This window comes from Globicephala melas, chromosome 7 (genome assembly GCF_963455315.2).
Source record: "Globicephala melas chromosome 7, mGloMel1.2, whole genome shotgun sequence".
NCBI lineage: Eukaryota > Metazoa > Chordata > Mammalia > Artiodactyla > Delphinidae > Globicephala > Globicephala melas.
Window position 1 is genome coordinate 6,656,622 of NC_083320.1, and position 26,963 is coordinate 6,683,584.

At 54.7% G+C, this 26,963-nt stretch overlaps 1 protein-coding gene across 6 annotated transcripts in view; it reads right to left on the reverse strand.

Moving 5' to 3' along the window:
- Positions 1-26,963, reverse strand: part of DGKD (diacylglycerol kinase delta) — a 110,059-nt gene that overhangs the window by 14,201 nt on the left and 68,895 nt on the right. For 5 of the 6 annotated variants that reach the window (XM_030869258.2, XM_060301723.1, XM_030869033.2 and 2 more), the window contains exons 4-22: positions 21,526-21,630; positions 21,139-21,271; positions 20,248-20,354; positions 19,796-19,921; positions 19,544-19,646; positions 18,699-18,861; positions 16,111-16,219; positions 13,363-13,502; positions 12,360-12,444; positions 11,153-11,247; positions 10,970-11,069; positions 10,614-10,893; positions 7,937-8,098; positions 7,007-7,135; positions 5,695-5,791; positions 3,368-3,478; positions 1,626-1,722; positions 1,377-1,484; positions 307-420 (exon numbers count right to left, since the gene is read on the reverse strand). In XM_030869258.2, coding sequence (XP_030725118.1) covers positions 307-420; positions 1,377-1,484; positions 1,626-1,722; positions 3,368-3,478; positions 5,695-5,791; positions 7,007-7,135; positions 7,937-8,098; positions 10,614-10,893; positions 10,970-11,069; positions 11,153-11,247; positions 12,360-12,444; positions 13,363-13,502; positions 16,111-16,219; positions 18,699-18,861; positions 19,544-19,646; positions 19,796-19,921; positions 20,248-20,354; positions 21,139-21,271; positions 21,526-21,630 — 2,364 coding nt within the window. The remainder of the gene's footprint in view (positions 1-306; positions 421-1,376; positions 1,485-1,625; positions 1,723-3,367; positions 3,479-5,694; positions 5,792-7,006; positions 7,136-7,936; positions 8,099-10,613; positions 10,894-10,969; positions 11,070-11,152; positions 11,248-12,359; positions 12,445-13,362; positions 13,503-16,110; positions 16,220-18,698; positions 18,862-19,543; positions 19,647-19,795; positions 19,922-20,247; positions 20,355-21,138; positions 21,272-21,525; positions 21,631-26,963) is intronic. The other variant, XM_060301722.1, reaches the window with a different exon arrangement.

Genomic DNA, 26,963 nt, shown 5'->3' on the forward strand with positions numbered 1-26,963 from the left:
CCTCAGCAGGGGTGGGCAGGACACAGATGGTACCCACAGAGTGAGTCAGGGAGGGAGCTCAGGGAGGGTACAAGCCAGCCCCAGTTTCGAAAGTATTTTTTAATTGTCAAAACACGGCAGGTGAGAGCAGGCTCTGGACCAGGCGGAGGCCAGGGCGATCCTGGAAAAGCGCCTCCTCCCCTGGGCTCCGCACTCCGGGGGCCCATATATCTGAGAGCACGGCTCTGGGCCAGGCCTGCCGCCCCAAACGTGTGTGAGCCACAGCTCCACCCAGGCCCCTCCAGCCTCCAGGACCACGGCCGGTACCTGAGCGATGCGGTGATGCTGCAGCTTTATGACACGGGAGACGGCCATCTGCATGCTGCCGAACACCGCGACCACCTCCAAGATCTTGTCATCGAACGACGGGGCTGCAAAGGTCTGGAAGGGCCGGCGTCAGAGCTGACCTCTGCTCCCAGCTTCCCTGAACACGCCCCCCGCCACGCGCATCCTTCTCACCTGGGGGCCGCTGCACTGGCGAGAGCCCGACAGGCCCACTAGTAGGAGAAGCTATGGGGTGAACACTTGCTGACGGGTCTCCACGTCAGAGCCTGAGAGCAGCTGCCTGAGATCAAACCCCAGGCCTGCCACTCACTAGCGTGGGAGCTTGGGCAAGTTACTGTCTCTACCCGGGTTCCCTGTGTTAGCGGGGCTAACACAGGTACGTTCCTCACAGGTTCTCATGAGGGCCGTCAACGGGCACAGTGCTGAGAAGGACTGGCACACGCTCAGTGTGCAGCCGGTGTCAACTGTTTTTATTAGCTATTATGTACAAAGGAAGTCAGGCCCCTGGTTAAAACCTATCAATGCCCCCAGAGTTCTCGGCATAAATTCCAAACTCCTCCCTGGCTTACACGGCCCCACGGGAGCTCTAACCTCTCTGTGCTCCGCCCAGCACGCACACACCAGCGAGCCTCCTGTCCGCACCCGGCCCTGCCTGGCCGCCAAGCCTTCACATACGCTGCTCCCTCCTCCTGCCCCATACCCACCTGACCTGTCCAACCCCGCATCACCCTCAGGTCTCAGTGTAGGTGTCCCTCCTCCTAGGAGCCTTCCCAGATACGGGCCCGGATTCCAAGCCACGCCTGCGACCACGCCTGTCCTGCCTGGCATCCCTTTGTCGAGGCCGCGGGAGCGGGGGCCTGCCTGCCGTGCTCTCCGCTGCACCCCCGCTGCCGGCACAGGGGCCCCGCTCCACCCGTCCCTCCGCCTCACTGACAGAGCACCCCCAGAGCGGGAGGCTCCTCCATGGCTCCCGAAGGGGCCGCCTCTCGGGACCCCGCCCCCATCCCCTTCCCTGGGCTCGGGCCCTCGCCGCCCAGCACCCCCGTACGTACATCGTCCTCCTTGGTGCCCCCCCAGAAGTTGGTCCCTCCAGCATAGCTGGGAATGTTGAGGACAGCAATTCCCTGGAGACTGGGCAGTGGGATGGGTCGCCCGTCACACTGAGTGGTAGAAATGCGTAAAAGGAGAGAAGAGAGATCCAGGCGTCAGCTGGGGGCTCCCTCCCCCCAGCACACCGCCCTGGGCTAAGGCCGAGGGGCCACCGGGTCAGCAGAGGGGCCGGCAGGGGGCCGCCTGCTCACCTCCAGCAGGACCTTCTGCTCCAGGTTCTTGTAGGTTCTGTGCAGCAGCTCTCTGGTGCCGAGGACTCCGTACCACATCATGTTCTTGGTTCGACTCCTAGGGGTGGAAAGCAAAGCACGGACGTGGGTCTCAGCTTTCTCTACACAGCTACCTACGGCCCTTGCTGCCACCTCATCACAGATGGGTCACACCGGGCAATCACTCCCAGCAGCGACACCGTTAAGATGAGGAGGACATGCCCTTGTCACATGTCCACGCGAGACGGGCTAAAGAGATACATTCACTGACCAGAAATTCTGCTAAAGAGTAACACTGCCAAGAAAGTAATCATACCCTGAGAGGTAAAAAAGGTAAGACATTACAGAACCTCACAAAAAAAAGTATAAATCACAATTTTTTTCCAGCTATAAAATTATGCTTACCACAGAAAATTTGGAAAGGGCAGAAAAGCACAAAGGAGAATTCACAATCCCCACATCTGTAAGTACTGATGATAAATGCTTCAGTGTATTTCCTTAGGAACTTGATTTACAGCTGAAATAGCGGTAACTGTGCACTTCGCCCTGCACGGAGAGCACCGCCCTGTGTCCTGAGCACGAATGACCACAACGGGGCACTTCCCACCAGCACTCGCTGAATTAACCCCTTTGACGGGTCTCTACTTGTTCCCACCCCTGAGCTCTATAACGTACATGGCAGTGGCCCTTGGTAAACGCCTCTTTGCCGAAGTTCCCAATTACTTTTTAAGGGCAGATTTGTAGAAGCGGCATTTTCTAAGTAGACCTTCTCAAAGATACAAACTCAGGGAAGATTATATACCAGGATCCCAAGTTTCTAAAAATATGTCACATGCGGCCTTGCTCCTCACCTGTTCTGCTCTGATAAATTACATGCATTTCAATGCCTTTTCAGTTGTATTCAGACTAACAGGGGTATCTTCAAATGATTTGGGCTCCCATCATGCACTGTGTAACAGGGATGCCCCCTGGGGACCTCTGAGCCTTTTCTGATACTCGAGCCCCAGAGCTCCAAGGTTTTTGAGTTCTTATGCTTGATTTTGTTTTCCGAGAAAGGTCCAACCATACAGGAGTCGGGGGATTGCCGGGCAACTCCTCAGGTGTCACTGTGACCGCCTCCCTCCGAGTGACAAGGGCACCTGGCGGGGGCAGGTCTGCAGGCTCTCCAGCAAGGGGCCCCCTCCTCCTGCATCAATGGCTGTTCTCCGCCCAAACTACACACCAGCTTTCCTGCCTCTAGTTCTAGAAAGTCACAGCTGAACAGTCTGCCCTCCAGGTGACGGTCACCGTGGGGTGGGGCAGGAGACATCAACTCCCTTCTTCCCTTGTCACGTCTCCCCGGAGGAGAGGACTTTCTACTTCAGCCAGGAGGAAACCTTCCCATTTCTCTCCGTCCTCTCCCCGACCAGGGGGAGACAGTACGTGGTGATTTAGGGGAGAAGTTGAACACCCCCAGCGAAACACCCCCCCGGGGCCTCTCCTGTGGCATTTGCCTGCTCGAGGGCCTTGCGGGGGAGCAAGCCCTAACCCCACCTGAGGGTGACATGGAGATGCCACTGCTGTGGCCATGACACACAGATGCGCCCCGCTTTCTGACAAGGCATTCGGGCTCCGTGTCTGTACTCTGCCTGAGGGCTCTGTGCGCCCCAGAAATTACCCCACGGCCGGAAGGAGAAACCACCACAAGACCCGAAGGACAGGCGTGCGCAGGAGCCGGCACCCACCTGCACTTCTCTGGGTGCTCGTCACGCTTGTTGTTGAAGTCCAGGGAGATCTTCGCATCCAGGCCGATGCCAAAATAATTGTTCATGACGCACTTCTCTGTGTAATACTCTCTGCAAAGGAGCGTTTCACGCCATTTAGAACAACCCTGCATGCCAGCCTCTAAGCAGTTCTTCCTGAGGGCAAAACTCAGTTTTTTTGTTTGTTTGGTTTTGTTTTTTTTTGGGGGGGGTGGCGGGGAGGTAACAGCATTACTGAGATATAACTCACATACCATACAATTTACCCATTTAAAATGTCCAACTCCATAGTGATTGTTTACGTATTCAGAGTCACGACAATCAATTTTAGAACAGCTCATCACCCCAAAAAGAAAGTCCACATCCTTCAGCCAGGAGCCCCAACCCCTCCCCAGCGCCGGCAACCACTACTCTGCTTTCTGTCCTCTGCGGACTTCCAGATTCTGGATGGTTCCTAGAAATGAAATCACACAGTGTGTGGCCCTTTGCGTCTGGCTCCCATCACTGAGCACGTTTTCACGCCACGAACACTGGGTTCACCTGAGTTCAGGGCTTCAGCCCGGTTAATGGGGAACAGCGACAACCCACTGCAGGGATCCTTGGCTGATGGGCCTTTGGGCTGCTTCACTTTTGAGCTATGATTTGTGAACACTCGTACACACGCTTCAGTGGGGACGTGTTTTCTCTTCTCTTGGGAGTAACCCTAGGAAGGGACCTGCTGGGCCACGTGGAAACCCTGGTTTTTTGTTTGTTTTTGTTTGTTTTTGGCGGTACGCGGGCTTCTCACTGTTGTGGCCTCTCCCGTTGCGGAGCACAGGCTCCAGACGCACAGGCTCAGCGGCCATGGCTCACGGGCCCAGCCGCTCCGCAGCATGTGGGATCCTCCCGGACCGGGGCACGAACCTGCGTCCCCTGCATCGGCAGGCGGACTCTCAACCACTGCGCCACCAGGGAAGCCCAAAAACCCTGGGTTTTGAGGAACCGCCAGACTGTCTTAAAAGTGGCTGCAACACCTCACGTTCCCATCAGCAACGTTAAACCTGATGACATCCGTGGCACACACGTTCACACGTGCTTACACCCTGGATCCCAAAACGTCCCTCAAATGTCCCTAGACCCAATCAAAGCAAAGTCCCCAATTTGAAAATGTCCAGCCCAGCCCCACGTCCCAGGTCCACTGCAGGTAAGACTCCTTCCGGACCCTCACCCCCGTGAACGAGGCCCGGCACACCATGCTGGGGAGGGAGGAGAGGAGAGCAGCTTGTGTCTCCCCAGGGGAAGGAGAAGCCTCTCCCTGAAGGAAGAGACCACAGCCCTCGCTGCCAGGTGCGGAAATGCAGGGACCTCAGGTGGCAGAAAGAGACAGCACATCTAGTTCCGGAGGCCTCTGTGGGCGCTGCTCATGTAAGCCTACAGCTCTGGCCTTGTTGGGGAGAACAACTCAGGAAGGGTCAGGACCACAGGCCTTGACAGGCCCCGGCGTGAGGAGCAGACAGGAGGGTGGTGCCAGGCTGGGGACAAGGACGCGGGCCAGCACTGGAGCAGGTGTGGGAACCCAGGCCACCCTGCAGGAAAACTGGCTGCCACTGTGCAGGCTTGCAGCTCTGCTTCCCGAAAGCCAGAGTCTCTGAACCGCACCTTTCTCACTGTTACTCTCCCCACCACGCCGGACACACATGGTGGACAACTTTTAACCAGCTGCCACTAGCCACTAGTTGCCCAGAACTTGCTATCAGCCAGCAGGAAGGGAAATCTAGAAGGCTGGGCTTTCAAAATACCATGTGTCCCCGCAACGGTCTCTACACACACGAGAACAAGCTGCGCGAAAGCCCTCACTGCCTTTGACGCTGGGCAGTGGACACAGCACGTGGCGCGCAGAGCAGCGTCGGGACTTCGTTCCCCAGAGGACAGCATCTCCCCAGGCACGGCGAGAAGGCGCTTCCAGCCTGGGAGCTACACTAACGGGAGCGGCAGACCCGCCAGAAGGAAGGTGGTCAGGAGGCGGCGCCAACGCAGGGCCAGCAAGGACCGCGGGGAGGACGACCGAGGACACGGGCAGAGTCTCCAAGCCTGCCGAGGCCCCAGAAGGTCAGGCACGCGCCAGGACGGCGCCTCCCTTCCCAGACATTCCCAACCCACCCTCTGCCCCGGACGCCTCACACCTACTAGGTTTTCCTTATTGGCCAACACCAGCTGGAAAAGGGTCACCCAGGCAGCTGCTCACGAATTTCTCTAGTTAATTCCAAGCCAGTTTTCTACGCTCCAGCATTCAGCTAACAACATGCCCCCTTGGTTTACCCCGTACTCACAGGTTTTCTGGTTCGGAGTTAAAGGGATCAGCATTAATTAATAATCGACTGATGACTGAACCTCCAGGCAAGGAACCAGACATCCCGGCGCGAACATCTGTAAGGGAGAAAACAGGAGACAGTACTGCCTGGCGGCTCCCAAATGAAGAGGCCGTCGTGTCTTTGAGGCTAATGGTCCACATGTTCTTCAGAAGGTTATTATAATAAGATGTTTCTAAAATACCGCATAAAAATGTCCAAACTTTGACAATTAATAGTCTCAGGGCAAAAATCACTGTCATAAATCCATATTCACAGAACAAAAATGAACGCCGGGTGGTAACCAACACCTATGAGACACATCAGAAAAGACCTTACAAAGATAGTTCTCACTAATTTAAGAAACTCCACCAAAATGATCCCTACTGCAACTAATCGTAGGGTCTAGTCATACAACTTTATAAGGCTAAATTCACGAGAAAAGGTTAAACAAGGAACCCTCCAGGTGACCAGAACCCTCAAGATACCTGCACCAATTTAAAAAATTTAAATTATAAACAGTAAGGCTGAGATGGAGCCCTGCTTTTGAACATTCTGCCAATCCATCCCTTCCAGTAACATCTTTGCTGCTTATTAACCAAATCTGTCTCAGCCTCTTTTCCCTAGAGCTTCCGCAATTTTCTTTCTATTCAAATGAGATTCACCTAGCGATTGCCAATCACTTACAGGAGCAGCGTGTGCTCTAGCTTTTGCCCAGCAGGCCTCACGAAGCGGCCTCAGGAAGCTGGTTAAGGGACCATTCCCTCCTACTACAGACACAGAGTGTTATCGTGACTCCCCCTGAGGGAAGAAGCAACAGGAGCTGCCTTGACATGATCCTGGGCGAAATGAAGGCAAGGCAAGGGCACTGGGCCCGACCCTCCCGGTGGCCAGCTGTGCTCCTTCTGCAATCATGCTGGAAACAAAGGGGTGATCCACCGGCTCCCCGGCACGACCTGCCGGCCCTTCCCTCTTCACTCAGCCCAACCCCTATTTACCCATCAGCACCCAGCTCGAGTATCACCGCCTCAGTGACATCTTCCTGGGACCCCAGGGCAACGATTTGAATGCCGTCTGCTCTTTGTAATAAACAAGAGCACTTTTCATACCGTGACATGACTCTGAAATTCTGCCTATCTTTCCCATGGATCTGTGAACTCTTGGAAGACAGGGGCCTGGTCTCGTTAACCCCTCAGACTACTGCCAGGCAGAGCGACAGCTGGGCGCTGAGCTGGAAAGCTTAGCGCCCTGCCTGCGCCCCTCCCCCAGACACACAGTGCGGTGCCGCACTCACTGGGGAACAGGATCTTCGTGTTCAGTGCTGGCAGGCTGTCCCGGTTTCCTGACTGTGAAGGAAGAGAGGCAGAACCGCCCAGGGACAAGCTTCCTTTGCTTATCAGCTTTTCACACGGGGATTTGGACACTATGAGAACAGAAAACAGAATGCGACTGAGCTACTGGCAGCGTTCATCAGAGAAAGGAGCAGGCGGAGGGGGGCCAAGGGAAGCGAGGAGTGGGCACAAGCGCCACCAGCCGCGGCCGAGTGTGCAAGACGAGGAGCGAGGCAGCGAGCAAGGAGGGGAAACGAGAAAGGGGACGCAGAGGCGAGCGGGCTCGGGCACCCGCCAAAGAGACACAGGCCCCTGAGGGGCTGGGGCCGCGGTGATGTGAGGTGACCTGACGAGGCCAGGGAGGGGGAGGGGCGGCCTGCAACCGCAGTCGGGCCGCGGGGTCTGTGCACGGGCAGAGGGGAGTCCTGCACAGGAACGTGGTGGAGGAAACTCTGGGGCAGGATCTCCCGGTGGCTCGTAAAGGCCACGAGCGAGGGGGCTGCACAGAGTTGGGGCTGTTCCAGGAGGGCTAGGGGTCCCCAGGTGGTGGCCCGTACAGCTGGGTGGTCCCTTACCACCTGTAGCAAACGTGGCATGTGGCCAGCTGCAGCCAGGAGGCCCCAAGCCCTGGGTGAGGACCCCGGGCGCGCAGGGAGGTTCAGAGGGAAGTGCCGCCCCAGCAGCAAGGTCGCCCCCTGCCCAGGGTCCCGCCAGGCCTGCACCAGGCGAAAGGAGGTGGTATGTGAGACAGGTCACCTGTTTGAGACTTTTTACACTTCCAAGTGGCCACAGAAACCGTAAGAAAGCACCCGTAAGCTTCCCAAGGCAAGCTTCTGAGCAGCGCAGACAAAAAGGCCTGATGGCGGCGCCGCGGGTCACGAGGGCCACTGTACCTCTGCGGAGGCTCCTGCCCTTGGCAGCGCCGTGGCCCTCGCCGTGGCCCTCGCCGTGGCACGCTCTGTCGTCCGACTTCAGGTCCTTCTTCTCCTCCGACTCGGAGAGACCTAAGATGAACCCCTCGTGCTCTTGGGTCTGGGCGTTCTGCTCGTCCACAGCTGTGCAAGGCAAGGGTATTTGCGGCTGAGCGCACGGACGTTACCCCGCAGGCATCACCGGGCTGGCGGGGCTCCCACTGGACGCGGACCCCCCCTCATCTCACTCATCTCCCTTCAAACGTCGTCTCGGCTGAAGGCTTAGACCCGAAGCTCCGACCCGTCCCACTTTCTCCCCGGCCCCGGCACACAGGGCACCGGGACACTCGTGCCAGCTGGCTGGGGAGGAGGGCCGAGGGCTGGGAGAGACAGAGGGGAGGGGAGTAACGAGCGAGAGCACGCACAGCCCGGACGGAACAGTGCACCCGCCAGTGCACAGAGGCAGGTCACGACCTCACTATTCTCACTGTAAGAAGCGGCAGGTCGATCTGCTCAGAGAGAAAAGGGTCTGATGAGAGCAGAAAAGGTATGAGATGGTTTCTGAAGGTACCGAGAGATAAGACAAGAAAACTTGCTGGGGAGGATCTCAGGGTCTGGGTGAGGGTGGAGGTAATGCAGTTCACAGTCACTGTGGTTTTACAGTGTTCTCTTCAAAGCTTAGCAAACAGAGTCTAGGAAAAGGGAGCGATCGACTGGGCGAGTCTCTAACCCTATGCAGGGGTGCCTCTCTCCCCCAGGCCGACTAAGGACATTCAGCAGTGGCATCAGGGGACACCAGGGCCGATGACCTGTCCAAGCCCCGGGCCCCTCGACCACTGGAGCCGGCGCCTGCCTCAGACACCACAGCGCAGACGCCCCCCCCGCCTTTTTTTTTTCTTTCTGTTAAAAGTATTTTGTCTTGTTTTAATATTTCATCAGCTTTATAGGGTTACAACTGTCTTAAATATTTCTGCTTTAAATACAATCTGCACATAATGTTATAAAATGTAAACTTTCAGTGTCCTTTTCAATTTCAAAATCACACCTTTTTTTTTTCTTTTTTTGGTCTTTTTTTTCCCCCCTCCCTTTCAATACCTGAATGTCCTGCAAAAACTGAAATAAATCGTCACAGGCTGCCCCACCATGGCCAGGGCGCAACAGGCTGGGCCCGGCCAGAGGTAGAGGGTAGTTTTACATCTTTTTATTGGAAGTTTTTTCTCCCTTTAACCTGAGTTCAGGCGCCATCCCCACGCCCTCTGACAAACCCCAGAGAAACTGAAATTTCACGTCAGGAAAGAAAGGCTGAAGTCGTGTTTGCCAACAAAAAAGGCAGAAGCAAAATTAAGTGGAGGAAGAAAGAAAGGATGGTAGTGGGCAAAAATGCTACCAGTGAGAAAAGGGGCTGTACAAATGCACAGCTGTTACAAGCAAACCACCCCCCAAGAGCCGGACAGCTACAGCCCTGCGGCCGGTTTGGAGGTCACAAGGAAGCCTCTAGAAGCAGCTCATCCACAAGCACCTCCAGAACGGGGGGGCCCCTGGAGCCCCTCTCCACCCCGGGTTTGGGGGGTCCCCACCCTCAGCGTGCTGCTGAGCCCCGCCTGTTCTGGAGTGGACAGCACTCAGCCCCCAACCCCTTACGTCCCGGTTTGCATAAGGGGTGCTGAGCGGCACCCCGGAAACCCCCCCGACAGGCAGCGGCGGGGCTGGGGGGCGCCCCAGGCAGAGGCAGGGCCCCTGGGGACTGAGCGCCCGCTGGCCCCAGGCCCCACTCGCGTTTCCACAGCTGGTGGACTCCCCCTGCCCCGTCCCCTACAATCATCAGCATCGCCCAGCACCGCAGGCACACACCGAGTTAGACCCGGGGGAAGGAGCCTCCCCTGCGGGACACCTGCTCCCCCAGACACCCGCGGATGCTCAACAGGACGCACGGGGGTGGGACCCTGAGCTGGGGGCTGGTGGGGGTGGGCGGCCAGGCGGGGGTTCTGGCATCAGAAGTCAGACCTGAGGCAGAAAGAGACTCGCAGCGGGGCTGCCCACCCGCCCACCCACGTGCTGGCAGAATGGGGGGTGGAGGGCAGCCACCCGCGCTCCTGCGGTCAGGTGTCCCCCCGTCTCTGAGCACCGCCCCGGTGCGCCCGGCCTCCGACCCCATCCTCACTTCTCTGTCCCTCACATCGTCCTACAGCCTCATCCCCCACCTCTGGCCCAGGCCCACCTCCCTCCTGGGCATGGGGCCGTCCTCCGCGGGTGTCCTCAGAACACCTCAGGTCTCAGCACGGAGGCTCTCCTCGGACCCCCCGCCCCCAGAGACAGTCCCACCTCTAAGCGGACAAGGCCCGGCTGCGCCCGAGGTCTGCCAGAGCTGCCACAGGTGAGGACACTTCCAGGGAGTGGGTCCCCCAACACGCTCCCCGCGTGTGCCCGCGCGAGGCACCTTTCCACCAGCTGGGGGCGCCCTCTCGGCTCTGCCGTCCGCTCAGTGTCTTTCCATCGGGCACAGGCCCTGAGGAAGGAGGCGCTGGCCTGCGTCAGGCGGTCCAGAGCGGCTCTGGCCTACACGGTGGGTCCCTCTGTGTCTCGCGCCACGTTCAGGGGGAAACTGGGAGCGCCCGGGGCTGGCCTGCAGAAAGCCCCGCGGCATCCAGAGCCCGGCTACCTTTCTCTGTGTGCTCTATGATCTGGCGAATCGCCTTCTTCAGGCTGTTGGCTCTCAGCATGAGCTGCTCCCGAGGACGGAATATCTGCGGCCGGGCTGGGCAGGCCGACCCCACGGCACGGTCCCCGGTGGAACTGGAGCCACAGCTGCCGCCCGCCCCCTCCCCGTCTTCCGCCTCCTCGGCGATGGTGGGGGGCGGCGTAGGCAGAGAGGACGAGGCCTGGGACTCGTCATCCAGGGTCTTGAGGAGAGAATCCAGCTTCTCTTTCAGGACAGAGCACTGGGCGGGGAACAGAGGAGGGAGTGGAGGGGCTGCTGCCCCGCCCTGACACCCACCCCAGGTGCCCAGGACGCACCTTCTTGGCCATGACCTCCGATTCCTCTGAGCTCTCGGTGGTCTTCTCGTAGGCCTTCCCCACCCGAGCCACGAAGTCCTTCACGGTCTCGCAGAGCACTCTGTGGGGGGAACGCGGGAAGAGGCTTCTAGAGAGACAGTCCTGGCTGGGACCCTGACTCCCCTGAGGCCGCTGGGCACTCACTTGGCTGATGAGATCACCACCGAGTGCTGGTCGGAGGTCAGGATCTTAGAGAGATGGGCCGCGACCGAGTCTTCATAGAAGAGGATCTGCTGCACCTGCCATTGCCCCAAACAGGGCGGGCGACTGTCAGCCCCACGATGGAGCCCGGTGAGCTCGACACTAGCCCCCGCCCCTTGCCGGCCAGCCCCAGCTCACTTCACGCTAATCTGACAGATTTCAAAAGCTTCACAGAGCTGTGGATGAAGGGATCTTAACAGAAAAGAACACGGTGATAAAACCTCGTGAATGGCTCGTGCTGCTTTCGTCGGAGATTCAACACCGCCAGCCTGTGCTGGACTGGAGTCCTGAATCCCGCGTCCTCCTCAGCAGTACAGGCAGCAGGCAGGGTCCTCAGCTGAGGCTCCAGTCACATTTCTCTGCCTGGCTGGAACTCGGCCCGGGCCCCTCTCTACCTCTCGATACAAATCACCCCCTTCACCGCTCACCCCTGCCTGCAGAACTGGGGTCGCTCACCCTGTGTGACGAGCCCTCTCTTTAGACCTTGGCCCGGGGTTGGCCAACTTTACTACTGGCCGGAGAGTAAATATTTAGGCTTTGTATACGTACGTACGCTCCCTCTCTTAAAACGTGCAAACCATTCTCTGCTCTCAGGCCAGGTCACAGCAGCCCAGGCAGGTGTAGCCTGGGGGGCTGTAGTTTGCCAACTGCTGCCCTTGACCCTCCTGAGGGGCAGACGGGCCCTGGCAGAGCCCTCTCTCCTGGTCAGCCAGCAGCCAGCTCGCCCAGTGGGGTGAGCATGGCTGGGCGCCCAGCGCTGCGCCCGTCTGGGCCCTGAGCGAACCACTGATGACAAAAACCAGCGTAAAGTGAAAAGAAGAGCTGAACATTGAACTAGCACAGACCGACGGCAAGGGTAGGAAGTGGAGGAGGCGGGCCCAGAGCGGGAGCCTGGGCTGGGCGGGGGCACCAGCAGCAGGGGCAGCAAGTCCGAGAGGGCCATCATCACAGAGGACCCCAAATCCAGCAACACCCCAGGAGGCCCCCAGACGACCACCAATCCTGTGGGGCAGAGGCCATGGGCTGCAGCTCCACCTCGGCTGGCCCTGCGCCTGTGCGGGTCTAACCTAGGGGAGGATGTCTAAGGGTGGAGGCAGGGCCCCAAAGTGGTGAGGACAGTGTGAGCACGCGGCAGGGCAACTGGAAATACCTCGGAGCCCTCACTCAAGTCTTCGGTGACAGTGGAAGAGGAGGCTGGCCGGGGGAGTTTTGTCTCGTAGGCCATGACGCTCCACCTGCACATACAAAGGAGCTCTCAGCAGGTCGGCTCGAACCCCCAGGCAGGCCCCGTGCCTCTCCCACCTCCCCGACTCATGGCCTGGGGGCTTGATCTTATGACAGCCCTAACTTCATTTTTAAGCATTTATCTTGACTCCCGTGTCCCTAACCTGGCTCCTCACTTAGCTGAGAACAAACGTCACAACCCATTGGACACTGCAGCTCCACTGAAGGTGGTGAAAGGCATCCCATAATGCTGCTTCTGGGAAAATGGGCTTCCCCTCTTCAGAGCTAAAATCACTCAGCCAGCAGCCAGCTCTCCCGTGGGGGCTGAGCATTTCACAGCCTCCAAAGGCACGTAGGCCTCCCTTCAATAGAGAAGAAACGGTAGAGGCAGCTGGAGAGGGTTCAAGGCCACACCTGCTTATTGCAGCGCAGGAGCCTAAGAGAGAATACGGGCATTTCAGCAATACCAGGTCCCGCAGGCTGTGGTCAGGGGCTTTCATACGTGAGCTCAGCACTAAGAGCAGCTCGCTCGAGAAGACCCAAGTTACTTCTAAACACACACAGGAGAGCTGTCCAAAACTGAGATTCTTCTGGGAACACGGGATTGCTCAGCTGTGCAATAAGTCTTCCTTATTGCAAGACTCTGCTGACAGGTATCAGACAAGGCTGCAAAGGCCAAAGCGGACAGGGCCACCTTCTCTAACGGCCCAGAGGATCGGGCCTGGCTGATGAGATCTGACCGCTCGAGGGCACAGTGCCAACCTGTTCTGCTCGTCAGCTCTTTCATAATCTGATCGCCAGGTAAAGCCCACCAGAAACAAGGATTCCTGCTCAGGCCGAATTTTTACAAGTAACTGCAGAGGGCCTATGGTTTCCAGGGACCCTGGGTTGAGAACACCTAGTCAAGGGGACTCGTGCGGTCCACTCACCTGTCCAGCATCTTGGTGCTGGCTCTTTCCAGCTTCTCCAAGATCTGCGGGAGCTGGGTGTCATCGTCACAGGCCGAGCCCCAGCCTAACACGCGAGCCAGGTCATTCCCTGTGCCGAGGGGCAGCACTCCCAGCTGACACTGAGACACGGGGGGAAGACATGGCATCAAACACCCTCCTTTTCACCTACAAGGTGTGAGGTCTGATCTCACACGGTGTGGTGCTCGCATTCCCGGCAGAGCCACTAGGCAGGACAGATGTCTCTCCGATCCGACAGAAAATTCCTCTCCCACCCACAGGCCTGCTTCTCATCTGCTGCCACATCTGACTATCAATCCTCTACAACCTCCCCGATCTACATTCCCACCTTCACAGCTGTGGCCACAGTGCTGACTGCTGAGTATCTGAACCCCCGAAGAATCAGTCTGTACGACTCCCCTCCTCCTGCTTCTCCGTCCTCTACAGCACCACACTAACTAACACCTTCCTTCCCCTCACAGCACCTTCCACGGCTTTAAGTCCTATCAAGACAGGCGCCAGGACTTCCAGTCTGGCCGTCAAACTGGAGCACACCCTGGCACTCGGCCTGCACCCCCCTGCCCGTCACTCCCCAGAGACCCCCTGCACTGCTCAGGCCCCACCCTCCACCTGGAATTCCCACCCAGAGCCCCCTGTGGAAACCCCACCTCGTCAGTTCAGTGCTTAGGAAGCTCCCCAGACACCAGTTGCCCAAGAGCCTTCGACCTCCGAGCCTGACACGCAGGGTGGGGGAGGGTCCCTGGTCCCCCCTGAGCACGGCACAGCCCGCGGTCACCTGCCGCAGCCACTGAGGGAGGCCCTCCACCCTGCCAGGGACAGCAAGCTGGACAGAGCAGGTGAGGAGGACAAGGAAGCCCCAGCACCGGGGGGAGGCGACCCGGCGCCGGCTTCCGGGAGCCTTAAAGGAAAGGAGCAGGCAGCACGGTGAAGGGACAGTGGCGTTCCGGGAGAGGTGACCCCCCACCAAGTCAGAGCTCAGACTGGAAGGGCAGTGAGGAGAGAGCAGTCAGAGAAGCAGAGGAGGAAGAAGGAGCTGAACTGGGGCCTCACTCTGAGTCCGGACCTTCTCCTAAGGCAAGGAGCCACCGGGGAACGCTCAGCAAGGGTGCAGGAGCAGAGCTGTCCCAAAGAAGGTCCTTGGGGAGGTGGGGACCGGCGCGGTCCGAGAGGCTCAAGGAGGTGCGTGAGCAGAACGGCCCGAGGGGAAGGCCCCCTCGAGGAGTGGACAGATGGAGCCCGGGGCCAGCCAGACGCGCTCAGCAGCACACACTGCTGTGCTGGACACTCCAGGGCGGCAGGTTAACCAGGACGAGGAGGGAGGGTGAGGGAAGGCTCAAGAACTACTGTCAGATATCCGGCTTGGATATCGGGTAGGATCACGGGCCACAGAGAAGTCAAAGGAAATGATGCTCCCTGAACTCAGCTGAATGCATGAAAACCTGTCTTCCTGACTTGTGATAATGAACTTGGTAACAATCCTGGAAGTGAACAAAACCTAAAATTGGACCTAAGTGTACTGCTCTAACTTTACCACGAGGGGGCAGTGCTCTCTTTCCCGAGCAACTGGCCTCCCTAGAGCTGAGCAGTTACTTGCACACCCAGGGTCCCCACTCCAACGTCATTCCAGGAGCTAAACGCTGACAGCAAAAGGTCCACCCTGCCTACAAAGACCACCAACGTGTTGAAGGACAAGTGACAAATGAGGAAAAATATGGGCAACAAGGAGTTCACATCCCTAATATAACAATAATCCTTAGAAATCAATTTTTTAAAAAGGTAAATACCCCAATAGAATATTAGGTTAAAAAAAAAACATGAACAGATGATTCATTTAAAACTTCATAGTTAATTGAGGATATGCTTGACTTCACCAGTATTAAATAAAAATGAAACATACCATTTTTTGTCTACTAAGTTGGGCAAAAGCCTTAAGATGTACAGTGGACAGCATATGCGAAAAGACAGTTTTATGAGCATTAGGAATAGAAACTGGAGAGCAGTCTGGCAATATCACCAAAATTTACATTTGGGCGCTCTTCAAAAGAGAACATAATTGGGACATTGTATACATGGTTTTCACCAGCACTGTCATTATGAAGCAATCTGAGTGTCCATCCATGGGGGGAGATGAGCTAAACCCAGGGCTGGCGCAGCCCTGCCCAGTGGAAAACCATCACATAGGCCTCCATTTAAACTGATGGATCGAGAAGTGCCCACAGTGTGTTGATTAAAAACTGACAGGGTACCATGAGTCCATTTAAATTAAAACTGCATTGCACACTGTACTATATATACATTTTGATAGAGAGAGGTCTGAAGGATAGTTACTGAAATGTTGGCAGCGGTTAATTATTGGGGGCGGGGGTGTGAGGGAGCTGGAGCAGAAAATAAATCAACACTTAAAAAACAACCCTACTCTGACCTGAAGCTCAAGTATACTTCTGAGCCCTGCTCGCCAGCAGGAGGCATCAGGCAGTAGGCGACATCACTACCCAATAAGGAGCCGCACCCAGATCTGCCCGTGCCTGGAACCTGCAGGGATGGAAGTGTTCTTTTTGTTGGGTCCCTGGGCCCATAACGCCATCAGGCTACCTGCTGTTCCCTCCAAGACCACCCCAAGGGGACGAGAAGCACCCCCTGAGATGACCCAGCCTCTCTGTAACGGTGGCATCGCTCTCCCGTGGGGCCGGCCCCTCCAAACCCAGGTACCTGTTTGTGAAGGTTGAGGCTGTCGATTTCAGAGAGGACCCAACCAACACTGCCATCTCCACCACAAACCAGAATCCGGAACGTATCAAACTTCTGGAATAAGCGTAGGCTGCAGAGAAAACAGAACGTCAATGAAATGAGGTCCATCTAAAGGACAGGTAGCCGACGGCCAGTCAGTCTGGGGCTGGGGGACACCCTCTGTGCTCAAGGCCGACCCTGCGGCCTGTCCCGCGAAAAAGCCTCTCAGAGGCCGGAGCCCGGCTGTGCTCAGGCTCCGCCCACTGGGGGCCCGCCAGGCGCCTGAGAGCAAAGGCCGCACGTGTCTTCAGGAGCCCCGGGCTGCAGGATCCTGCCCACGCTGTCCCTGTCCTCTGGGCCACTCCGCCCACCCAGGTGACGACCCACCCCGCGCCCCTCGTGACTCCAGCTCCGTCTCCTTCCTGTGCTCCTCTTGGCGGCCCTGCCCCTCGCTCACAGCGTTCCTCCCAGGACACCCGGCAGCCTTCTGTTCACTCCCCCTTCACTCCCCAGCCGCTTCCTGGGTGGCCTTATCCGCGTCTTGGCTTCAGGGACGACACAGACGCTGATGACCCTGAATGACGCTGATGATGATCCCTCGGCTCTCCTGAAGGACACCTGCCCTTGTCTACCAGAACGTGCCACTCGGTGTCGCACGGGCGCCTCCTCGACCGACGTTTCCTTCCTCAGAGAAAGGCAGAGCCACCACCAACCCAATTACCGGGCAGCCCCGTTGTCCCCTCTCGCAACCCCTCCAGGAGCCTCCTACCTGCCTCTCGTCTCCTTCAAGATGCCTCCAATTCGTGCTACCAGCCTCATCTTCCCAAAACCAGTGTCGTCAGGTGTCCGGCTTTGGAAGGGGCCGCTTGCTTCCAGGAGAGGTTCAAACCTCTCAGCGGCCCCCACGGCCCTCCCTGGCCAGGAGCTGCCACCATGTGTCTGCACCTCTGCACACAGCCCACCCTCTGCCTAGAGGGCTCCCTGCCTCCCTCCCCATTACCACGAACTCTCCTCAAATGCTAGCTCGGCGGGGAAACTGAGACCCCCATCTGACTCATAAGCCCCTTCTCCTGGTTCCCAAAGAACCTGCACACCACACTGCCAACGAGACAGATCGCCTGCCTCGGGCCTGGACTGTCCGTCCGCACCCGTCCCCGGCAGGCAGGGCGCCCCCTTGGCCGGGCTTTGCATCCAGCACAGACCGAGCCGGGGGAAGGCCTCAGACAACAAACAGGACCAGGTGACAGGGAACTCGGGACGTAACAGAGGGGCGAGGCTGCACCTGACCTTCAGGCTGGGAGAGAAGCAGCCACACGTGTCCTTTAAGAACACTGACCTCCCTCAGGCCTCCCGCTCTCTGGAGAAGAGGGGACACGTCAAGGCCAGGAATCAGGAAAATGAAGCAGTATCTCTAAGTTTTCTTAGGAACAGTGTGAAAGCAAGGCTGCTTCCCAGAAACGGGACCTGTCTAAGCCAAGCGCACCGCACCTCTGCAGGTCTGCACCTGAATCGTCCTGTCTCATCCTTAACGCCTACTACTAGCTGTGGGGTTTGCATGCTTCTCCAAATGAACACATGCTCATTCCGCCGTCCTACTGTGCAGCCCGCCCTGCCCAACACCCCTTCGTGGCATTCCTCCAACATCCCTGGCACCTCGGGGAGCAGCGGCCTGCACCTGTCTGGTGCATCCCCGCAGGGCACCTCCAGGGTCCCTCCAGGGAAGGGGGTGCTGTCACCAAGGAAACAGGCTAGAGAGCTGCCGCCGGTGACCATTCTCCAACAGCAGGTCTCTCCAACCAGACCCAGGCTCAGGTCACAGGAGCACCCAGCTCCAAAACCAACACCCTCCAGGGAACCTCCCAGGAGCACACCCCACCCCCACCCCAGAGAGCAGGCTCTGCGGGCACTGTCCGCTGCAAACATCCTACACCACCTCCCGCACGCGCCACGAGGCTCGCAGAGCTCCCACCTGGAGCCGGTGCTTCCAAACAGGGAAGGAGTTGGTTCAAATGCCAGAATTTACAAAAGCAAACGTTTTCCACAAACCTCTGGATCGTATAAAACTAGAAAGCACACATCAGGTCTCTTACTTTGCCAGATACACGGGGCCTTGCACATCTGCATGTCATGGCACCTGCAACTTAAGTAAACTCAAGTGCCCTCTAAAATGAAAAATCTCCCTTTTGGCCTCACTGGAGAAAAGCTTCCTACTCGATACTAAGCAGCCGTTCAAAAAAATGAGGCAGATCTGTAACTACTGACATCAGAACACATCCACACTGCTGTCGGCTGACACCCATAAAAAGCACACCGCACAAGGGCAGGTAACCTAGGCCTCCACCTGGTTTCAAAATCTGTGTGTGCACACGACTGAAACACACACTGGAATGTTGGAAGGACACACAACTCTATGAAACATTCAGAGTGGACACCTCTGCCAGTGGAATTTGGGAAGGGTAACTTTTATTTCCTATTTTAAATTTTCTGTATCTTTGAATCTTTAAATAAGCACGCATTTTCTTCGAACGCTTTTTAAACTCCAAGAAAGATATATTTTACAAGCTTCCTACCCAAGGTGTGGTCCTCCATTCATGAGGTCAAAGACCTGGGCAGGGTTCAGCAGCTGCTTAAATCTTCTGAGGAACTTCACACCCTGGTTGTCCCCACTTTTTGAATTGACGAAGACCAACAATGGACTCGTGCAGGATGGAGGACACGTGGCCTTCCAGAAGCCTAGGTGTGAGGATGGAAAAGGACACAAGAAAATCTGAAAGCCACGAAAGACATCAGGGCGCCCTCAACCGTGTACCAAGTAGACACCCCCCGTGGGACCTACAACTTACACATACACACCCAGGAAACCAGCAAGACATTAATCCACGTTTCCACAACGCCATCCCCCGTGTAGAGGGAAGTGAGTCCTCATCTGGTCTGACCTCACCTTTGCAGGACTCTAAATGTCAGACACTGCTCTCAATCTAGCAGAGGTGACTTCCTGAGACACGTGTCCCGGTTCCCAAGTTCCCACCAACACTTGTTAATATGCATCATCATGTACCATCTGGACAAGCGAGCGCAGAGGCGGAAGAGCGTGTAATATCAGCTACTAGACGAGCCTAGTTGACGGACAGCCCATGCCAAAGACGGAGAAGCATCTTAGACTCGGTTTCTACTCAATAGCCAATGGACCCACCTTCAAGTAAGGTCCTGGCCTTGAGTCCAAGGTGCCCAGAAGCCCAGCTGTCAGGACACTGTTCATCACCTCCTCTCCTCTCCCCACAGTGGCTGGGCCTGACCTCTTCCCGACCGCATCTCAAAATCACTGACATAACCAATTCCAGAGCGGGGGAGGGGAGAAGGCCTGGAGAAGGAAGCACGAGGAAATGGCTGAGACGGGAGAGCGTGTGGTACCCACCATCAGAATCGATGCTGTTGAGAGCGGTGGGCGGGATGACCGACACTTTGCACAGGCCCAGCGGGCACTTGGTCAGTAAGGATTCTTTACACGCCGTGTGCACCTGGAACACGGACCCGCTCGTCACAGGGGGCGCCGGCATCCCTCCCACACCCCAGAGCTCTCCCCAGCCCTGCCTCTGCAGGAGCTGTGCTCTCAGACCCGGCCGGCCTGTGCCCATCTGGCATTTGCCCAGCAGCTGCGCTCGCTCACCATGGCCTTGCACCAGAGGCAGCGCCAGTCCTGAAGACGCAGCACGCTGCCACAGGTCTTGTCACACACTGTGCACTTGGCGCTCACGGGCAGGTTCCCCTCCAGCCACTGGTGAGGCATGGCGATCTGCAAGCCACACAGAGACATGCACCGGGGGCGTCCTCACAGCCTCCACGCAGGCCAAGGGGACCCTCAGGCAAAAATGCTCCAAAATGAATTCCACGAGGGGGTGGGGCAGGGTCTGCAGAGCCCTGTCCAGCCCACTGCTCCCTGCCGGCATCCACAACTCACAGGGACTGGCCAGAGCTCGGGGCCCCCAGACACCAGCGTAACCAACCAAGGGAAACCCTGCCCTCACTGTCCTCAAGAAAGAAACTTGAGCACAGGCGGGAGGTGGTGGGCGTGCCTCTCGCCCCGGTGCTAGGAGGGCCGTGCAGGGTCCCCGGGCATACCCCGTCCTCGTCCTCGATGATGTCCTTCCCGATGGAGGCCAGCGTGGTCCACTTGCAGTTACTGGTCGCACGCACAGCACAGCGTTTGTGGGCCTTAAACTTACACACTGTGAGAGAATGAACACGTTAACCCTCGGAGCTGCGGCCATGGTCTGGGGTGGACTGCCCTGCTCTCCTGGGAAAGTTGGGAACCAACATATATGGTTAGTTTACTCATAAACGAAACCACCAGGATGCGTGCAGAGACTGCTCACAGGGAGACCAGGCATCCAGCCTGGCCAGGGGGCGGCAGGCTTTCTGTGAAGGGCCGGAGACAAAGCAGCTCAGGCTCCGCGGGCCAACCATTCGGCTCTGTCCCCGCAGCACAAGGGCCGCCGTGGCCACACTTCACATACGGACACTGAAATTTAAGTTTCACGGGATTTTCTGCGTCACAAAACAGTTGCCTTCTTTTGATATTTTTCAACCTTTTAAAATTGTAAAAACCATTCTTAAGCTCACAGGCTGTACGACATCAGGCGGCAGGTGGGAACTGGGCCCGGGGCCACGGTCCACCTCTCTCTGCTCCTGCCCAAGCCCAGGGCTCTATCCTCTAGATCTGGAGGACCATTTACCCAGAGAAGGGCTGAGAGAGACTTTAACTCCTTTTTCCCTGTGTCCTCTAGGTTTCCTCTTTGTGTCTCATTACTACCAATTCCCTTCTTTTTACTTTGTTCCGTTACTACAAATAATAATTTATCAAAGACTCCTGAGCAGGCACAGTAAACAAGGGTGGAGTCATACAAGCCACTCTACTCCTGACTGACCTGAGGGGACTGTGCTTGGATTCCTAAGGCTCTGTCATGTCAAACCTCAGGCCACTTTTCCCAGCGGGAAACTCATCGTTCGTACCTTCACAGGACAGTCCGTGGGACGTGACCCCAGACAGAGCCTCTCGGCACACATTGCAGTAGGTGGGCCTCGCGTGGGAGCAGGCGTACCAGTTGTGCATCCCTGAGAAGTGGTCCATGCTGTACTGGGTAGGCTGCAAACAAAGAACAAAGATGGCAAAGATGAGGCAACCCTCTGACCTCCCTAAACACAGTAACTTGGACGAGATTCAATAAGAAATCAGACAGGGTCACTGCCCGATGGCCCAAAGATGAGCAACAAGCCTTAAGTTTGCAAGGAGCACGCTGAGAAAGTGAGCTCCAGACCATAACGGCCCAGCATGGGGGACATTCATATGGCAGAATACAAGGGGGAGGGCGACAAAAAGGGAGGGCTTCCTCCCCTAACCTCAAAGTGCTCCCTGCTCTGGACCGTCTTCAGCGCTGCGATCCAGTCTTCCATCTCTTTTCTGTTATCTGCACATAGGATGAGTTTCCTACATGGAGTGATGACCTAGAGAAAGAAACAAGAAACATGCAACATGTCCATGAGCAGAAGACAAATGCTAGCAACTATGAAAACTTTTTAAAAACCTACCTTCACTATATACTTTCTTTTTTCATGAAAAAGTACTGTTTCATTCAGGTATTCAATTGAACAGAACATAAAGATGGTTATCATGGGTCATTAAAAGGCAAGAACAATCTCAAACCAAAAAGACAATCAAATTTAGATTACAGATTCACCAAAATCAACTCAAGTGGACATCTACCAACTATCTACTACTGAGACACGGTAATCAGTCATAGGCAATTTTATTTATTCGTTTATTTATTTATTGCTGCGTTGGCTCTTCACTGCTGCATGTGGGCTTTCTCTAGTTGCAGCAAGCAGGGGCTACTCTTCCTTGCAGTGCACGGGCTTCTCATTGCGGTGGCTTCTCTTTGTTGTGGAGCACGGGTTCAAGGCGCACGGGCTTCAGTAGTTGTGGCGCATGGGCTCAGTAGTTGTGGCTCGCGGGCTCTAGAGAGCAGGCTCAGTAGTTGGGGCGCATGGGCTTAGTTGCTCTGCAGCACGTGGGATCTTCCCGGACCAGGGCTCGAACCCGTGTCCCCTGCATTGGCAGGCGGATTCTTAACCACTGCACCACCAGGAAAGTACCAGCAATTTTTTTTAAAGGAAAAGAAAACACAGTTTCCATTGCACCAAAGAGCTCACAAGCTGACACGTAGCACTTGAACAGTTTAGGGAAGTCTGATCCACAGTTACTGGAGGAATTTCCTGTGCATTTCAAGCCTATCATACATAAATGTTCTTTTAAAAAAACCTTTTACTGTATGACAACAGAACAACAACCAGCTACTACAGTCAGGCCTGAACAATTTAACTAGAAATGAGGTCATGAACCTGGTAATAATCAACAAATGAAAATTATACCTACAACATATAGAGATTTTATAAATCAATAGAAAAAAAGGCTATGAACTTGCATTTCACAAAAGAAATACAAAATGGCTAATAAAGGAATGAAAAGATGCTTAATCACTCTCATCACTGGGGAGCACAAATGAAAACAGCAAACTATTTTTCACCCATCAGATTGGCACAGTTCTTAGAGACAATAATCCAGTGTTGGAAAAGGTGTGAGAGAAGAGAGTTCTCTTCAAGTACTCATAGGAGGGAAACAGAGTATAAACCTTTTAGAGAAAAATTTGACAATGTCTATCAAAATTTTTTTAAGTCAAAACCTTTTACGTAATTATTTTTATAATGCTGTAAAATAGCTACATGGTCCCAAAGTCAAACTGACAAAATAAGGCATTGATTTTATGTGTCCCTCATCCTAGTTCCCTCCCTTCCCAAAAGGCAGCTTGAAAACTAAATAGAAGTATGGTTTATCCTCCCATTTGTAAGATACATGCAAATACATGTATATATTCATATTCTCTCTTTTCAAAACAGTAGCATACCACAGACCCTTCTGTCCACTCTCTGCTTTTTTAATTTAATCACAGTTGGCCCTTGAACAGCACAGGTTTGAATTACAAGGGTCCACTTACACGCAGGTTTTTTCCAACAGCAAATATTCCATGACACATGGTTGGCTAAATCCACAGATGTGAACCATGGCTAGGGAAGAACCGCGGCAAAGGAGGGCCGATTATAAATTATACCTGGACTTCCAACTGCGCGGAGGGTCAGGGTCCCTGACCTCTGCGCTGTTCAAGGGTCAGCTGCACACATCCTGGCCATCACTCCTTAGCAAACGACCGCGATTCCTTATTCTTCCAACAGCTGCCCGGTGCTCCACTGCATAGAAGCACCAGAGTCTGTTCAACCAGTCCCTGTTCACGGAAGGTCTATGTTACTGAAAATCCTTTGCTATTTCGAACAGCAGCACAATGAACAGCCTTTACGTGGATCTTCTCATTTTTTTACTGGGGTATTTCTGGAATAAATTCCTAGAAGTAGAACTGCCCTGACAAAGAATAAATGCATACGTAATTTTGCTGCTATCGCCAAATTTCCCTCCAGTGGGTTTGTACCATTTCGCATTCCCACCAGCAGCGTTAGGAAAATGTCTGCTTCCTCATGGATTCACCTATAAAATACGTTATTTAACTTTTAGATGTTTGCCCATTTTAGAGCTTTAATTTATATAGAAAGATCCAATTTAGGAATACCCAACTTAAGTTATTAGATGATCATGTTTCTGGCTCAGAAAATTTAGAAATAGTATTTTATAGATTATCTCTTCCGTGATTTCCATAAACTACCTACAAAGCTTAATCACAGAAGGGGGTAAATAGAACTGGGTCACAAATGCACGGTGCTGTTCATTCTTCCATGACCGGGGTAACCACGATAATTCCACGTAGGGACCAGGCTGGGTGTAAAAGAGGTAAGCCTAGGAGAGGGTGCAGGGAGACAGAAAGACAGAACACAGAGGCCTGGAGCAGCCGCACCCTCCTGGGGTCAGGTGGTGGGAGCTGCTCTTTCACTCCTGGAGAGCACGGCAGGCGGCTGTACCCCACCCTCCCAGCAGACGCAGGCCAAGTGTCTGCTCTGGACATGGGCTCCCAAGGCCATGACAGGCAAGGTTCCTACTCACACAGAACTTGCACTGAGGAGAGACAGACAAACCACAAAACAATTTCAGACACTGACAGGAAGCGGGTCATGTGCAAGGGGGCTGGTGGGTGCTCTGGACCAGGTGGTCACGGAAGGCCATGGCAGCCTGGCAACCGCCAATGGCCTGGGGTCGGTGCATAAGGAATTTTCATCAGCATCTGTAAGTCTATAAGATCTCAGCAAACACTTCTTTATAATTCACTCCAGGGTGAGTTTTCATACTTGAACATTTTTATGAGCATAATAAATACAGTTACAGAAAAATAGTACATTTATTTTGCATAACTCAGGGATTTATTAGGAGTTACTATGATATCTACAGAAGAGAACAATGAGATTTTTTATGCCCATCCTATTTTAGGTCTTGACCAACAGATGAATGTCCAAGAACCTGGTTTTCAGCCTTCTTTGTTTAAACTCTTGCGCCTGTTTGAAGATACCTCAGACAGAATCCCACCTGGCCACTGACTGTTTGGGAAACGTTTCCCTTCTGGAAAAGGAGAGGTGTTAGAAGTCACCTGCCAGGGTTGTCACGGGACTGAACGGGGCCAAATGTGCACAGGACCCAGCAGGGGGCCCAACACACCCCTGGTCTGAAGCCCTGTGAGATGTGTAACGTGGAGCAGCTGCCTGTGCCTCCACTTGCTCACCTGAAAACCGGCACTATTAATGGTGCTGTCACATCCTAGCGGTGCTGTGAAGTGTGGGGCAGGGACCACGTAAGGTGCTGAGAACAGCGCCTCGTACGTAAACACCCCACCACCATTACTCTTGGTGCTACTTCAGGCTCTAGGTCCTGACCTTAGGGTATTTTCTCTTTGATGGAACTAAAAGATGGCTTTTCATGTGGGCAAATCTCCCTGAGACCATTCTGGTGCCAAGAGTCCACCTCCCGATCATGAGAATCATCACAGAGGACGCCCATCAAATAAAAATCGACCTCTGCTTCTCTCCGACCACGCCCTGCCACCTTGAGACAGAAGCCGTATTTCTTAGTTGCCAACAAGACGGCTCATCACTCCATTCCCTTGGAGGCTCCGCCTCCCTTTGGTCGCCTGCAAGCTCCTCAAGAGTCCTCCAGCCCTGGGGAAGCTTCATGGGAGAGATGAGGCTGGGAGGGTCTCCTCAGGAGGAAGGGAGAGGGGAGGCTGTTTCTGAGAGGGAAGCCTTGGACAGGACTTCCTACTGAATGAACCCCTTGGTTTTGGAGACACAGCAGGCAGGACAGGACCCAGGAGAGAAGCAGGTGTTGGATGAGTCCGAGGCAGGAAGAAGGCAGGATTCAGGGGAGATGCCCTAAGGAATAATAAGAGTGTCCCTTTGTTTGGGCTGCAGCCAATACTGTAACTCCTAGAAACCAAGGAATGGTGCGAAAAAGCTAGAACTATCTCCAAATCCTAGCCTTCACACAGAAAAGACTTTAGAGACTAAAAGATACTCTAAATTTTTCAAGCAAATTTGTATGGTAAGAAACAGTTCACACAACTCAATGAACTTAGAAGGTAAATGCAAATTAAAAGTAGGGTAATAACGTGAACTTAGAACAAATCAGCGACAGCACAGAGACTCAGCGGGCTAGGTCCATGACTGGAATAAGCAGACGTGGTATTAAGGGATGGAGCAGAGGAATACGATGGGGCGAGAAGACAGACAGCCACGTGGAAACCCACAAACTGAAGAGTGAAAGCACACCACATACCCTGAAGTCAGAACATGAATGAAACAGAAAGGGTATCCCAGAGGAAGAGCAGGGAAAACAGTGGAAGTATTTCTCACATAATCCTCTGAGGAGGCCAGAAGCACAATAAACAGATCTGAATTCTTAGACACTTGCTGGAATTCTCCTGAGGTAGAAAAACTTAAAAGTCAGTAAGAAGAGAAGCAGACCAACTAACAGGAAAACGGACAAAAGACTTCAACAGTTATCTCACAACAGTTATTTCACAAGTCACCAATAAGGGACACGAAAAGGTGCCCAACTTGATTAGTCATCTGGGAAGTAGAAATTAAAACCCCCCATGTGGTACACCTTTCATGGTGGCTGAGCTAAAAAAAGCGCTCAGTGTCAAAAGACAGTATGGAGTGCTGGCGATGATGCAGAGCAACCAGAACTCTCACGCGGTTCTGGTGGGAATGCAAGTTGGTACAGTCACCCTATGGCTCAGCAATTCCACCCATCGGCCCAACAGAAATACAAACATATCTCCTCGTCGAGACACAGACAAGGACTTCATGGCATCACTACTCTTAAGAGGCCCGTACTAGACACAACCCAAATGCCCTGCATGGGTAAAGTGCACGAATAACCTCTAATGTATTAGTACAATGGAACACTGCAGAGCAACGAGAATGAACCACCTACTGCTACATGTAATAATGTGACGAGTTTTACAATGCTGAAAGAAGCCAGACACAAAAATATATATATACTATTCATATAAGTTCATTATGCACGTACAAAGTTAAAAAAAAAAAAAAGTAGGGCTTCCCTGGTGGCGCAGTGGTTGAGAGTCCGCCTGCCGATGCAGGGGACACGGGTTTGTGCCCCGGTCCGGGAAGATCCCACATGCCGCAGAGCGGCTGGGCCCGTGAGCCATGGCCGCTGAGCCTGCACATCCGGAGCCTGTGCTCCGCAACGGGAGAGGCCACAACAGTGAGAGGCCTGCGTACAGCAAAAAAAAAAAAAAAAAAAAAAGTAAAACTAATCTATAGGG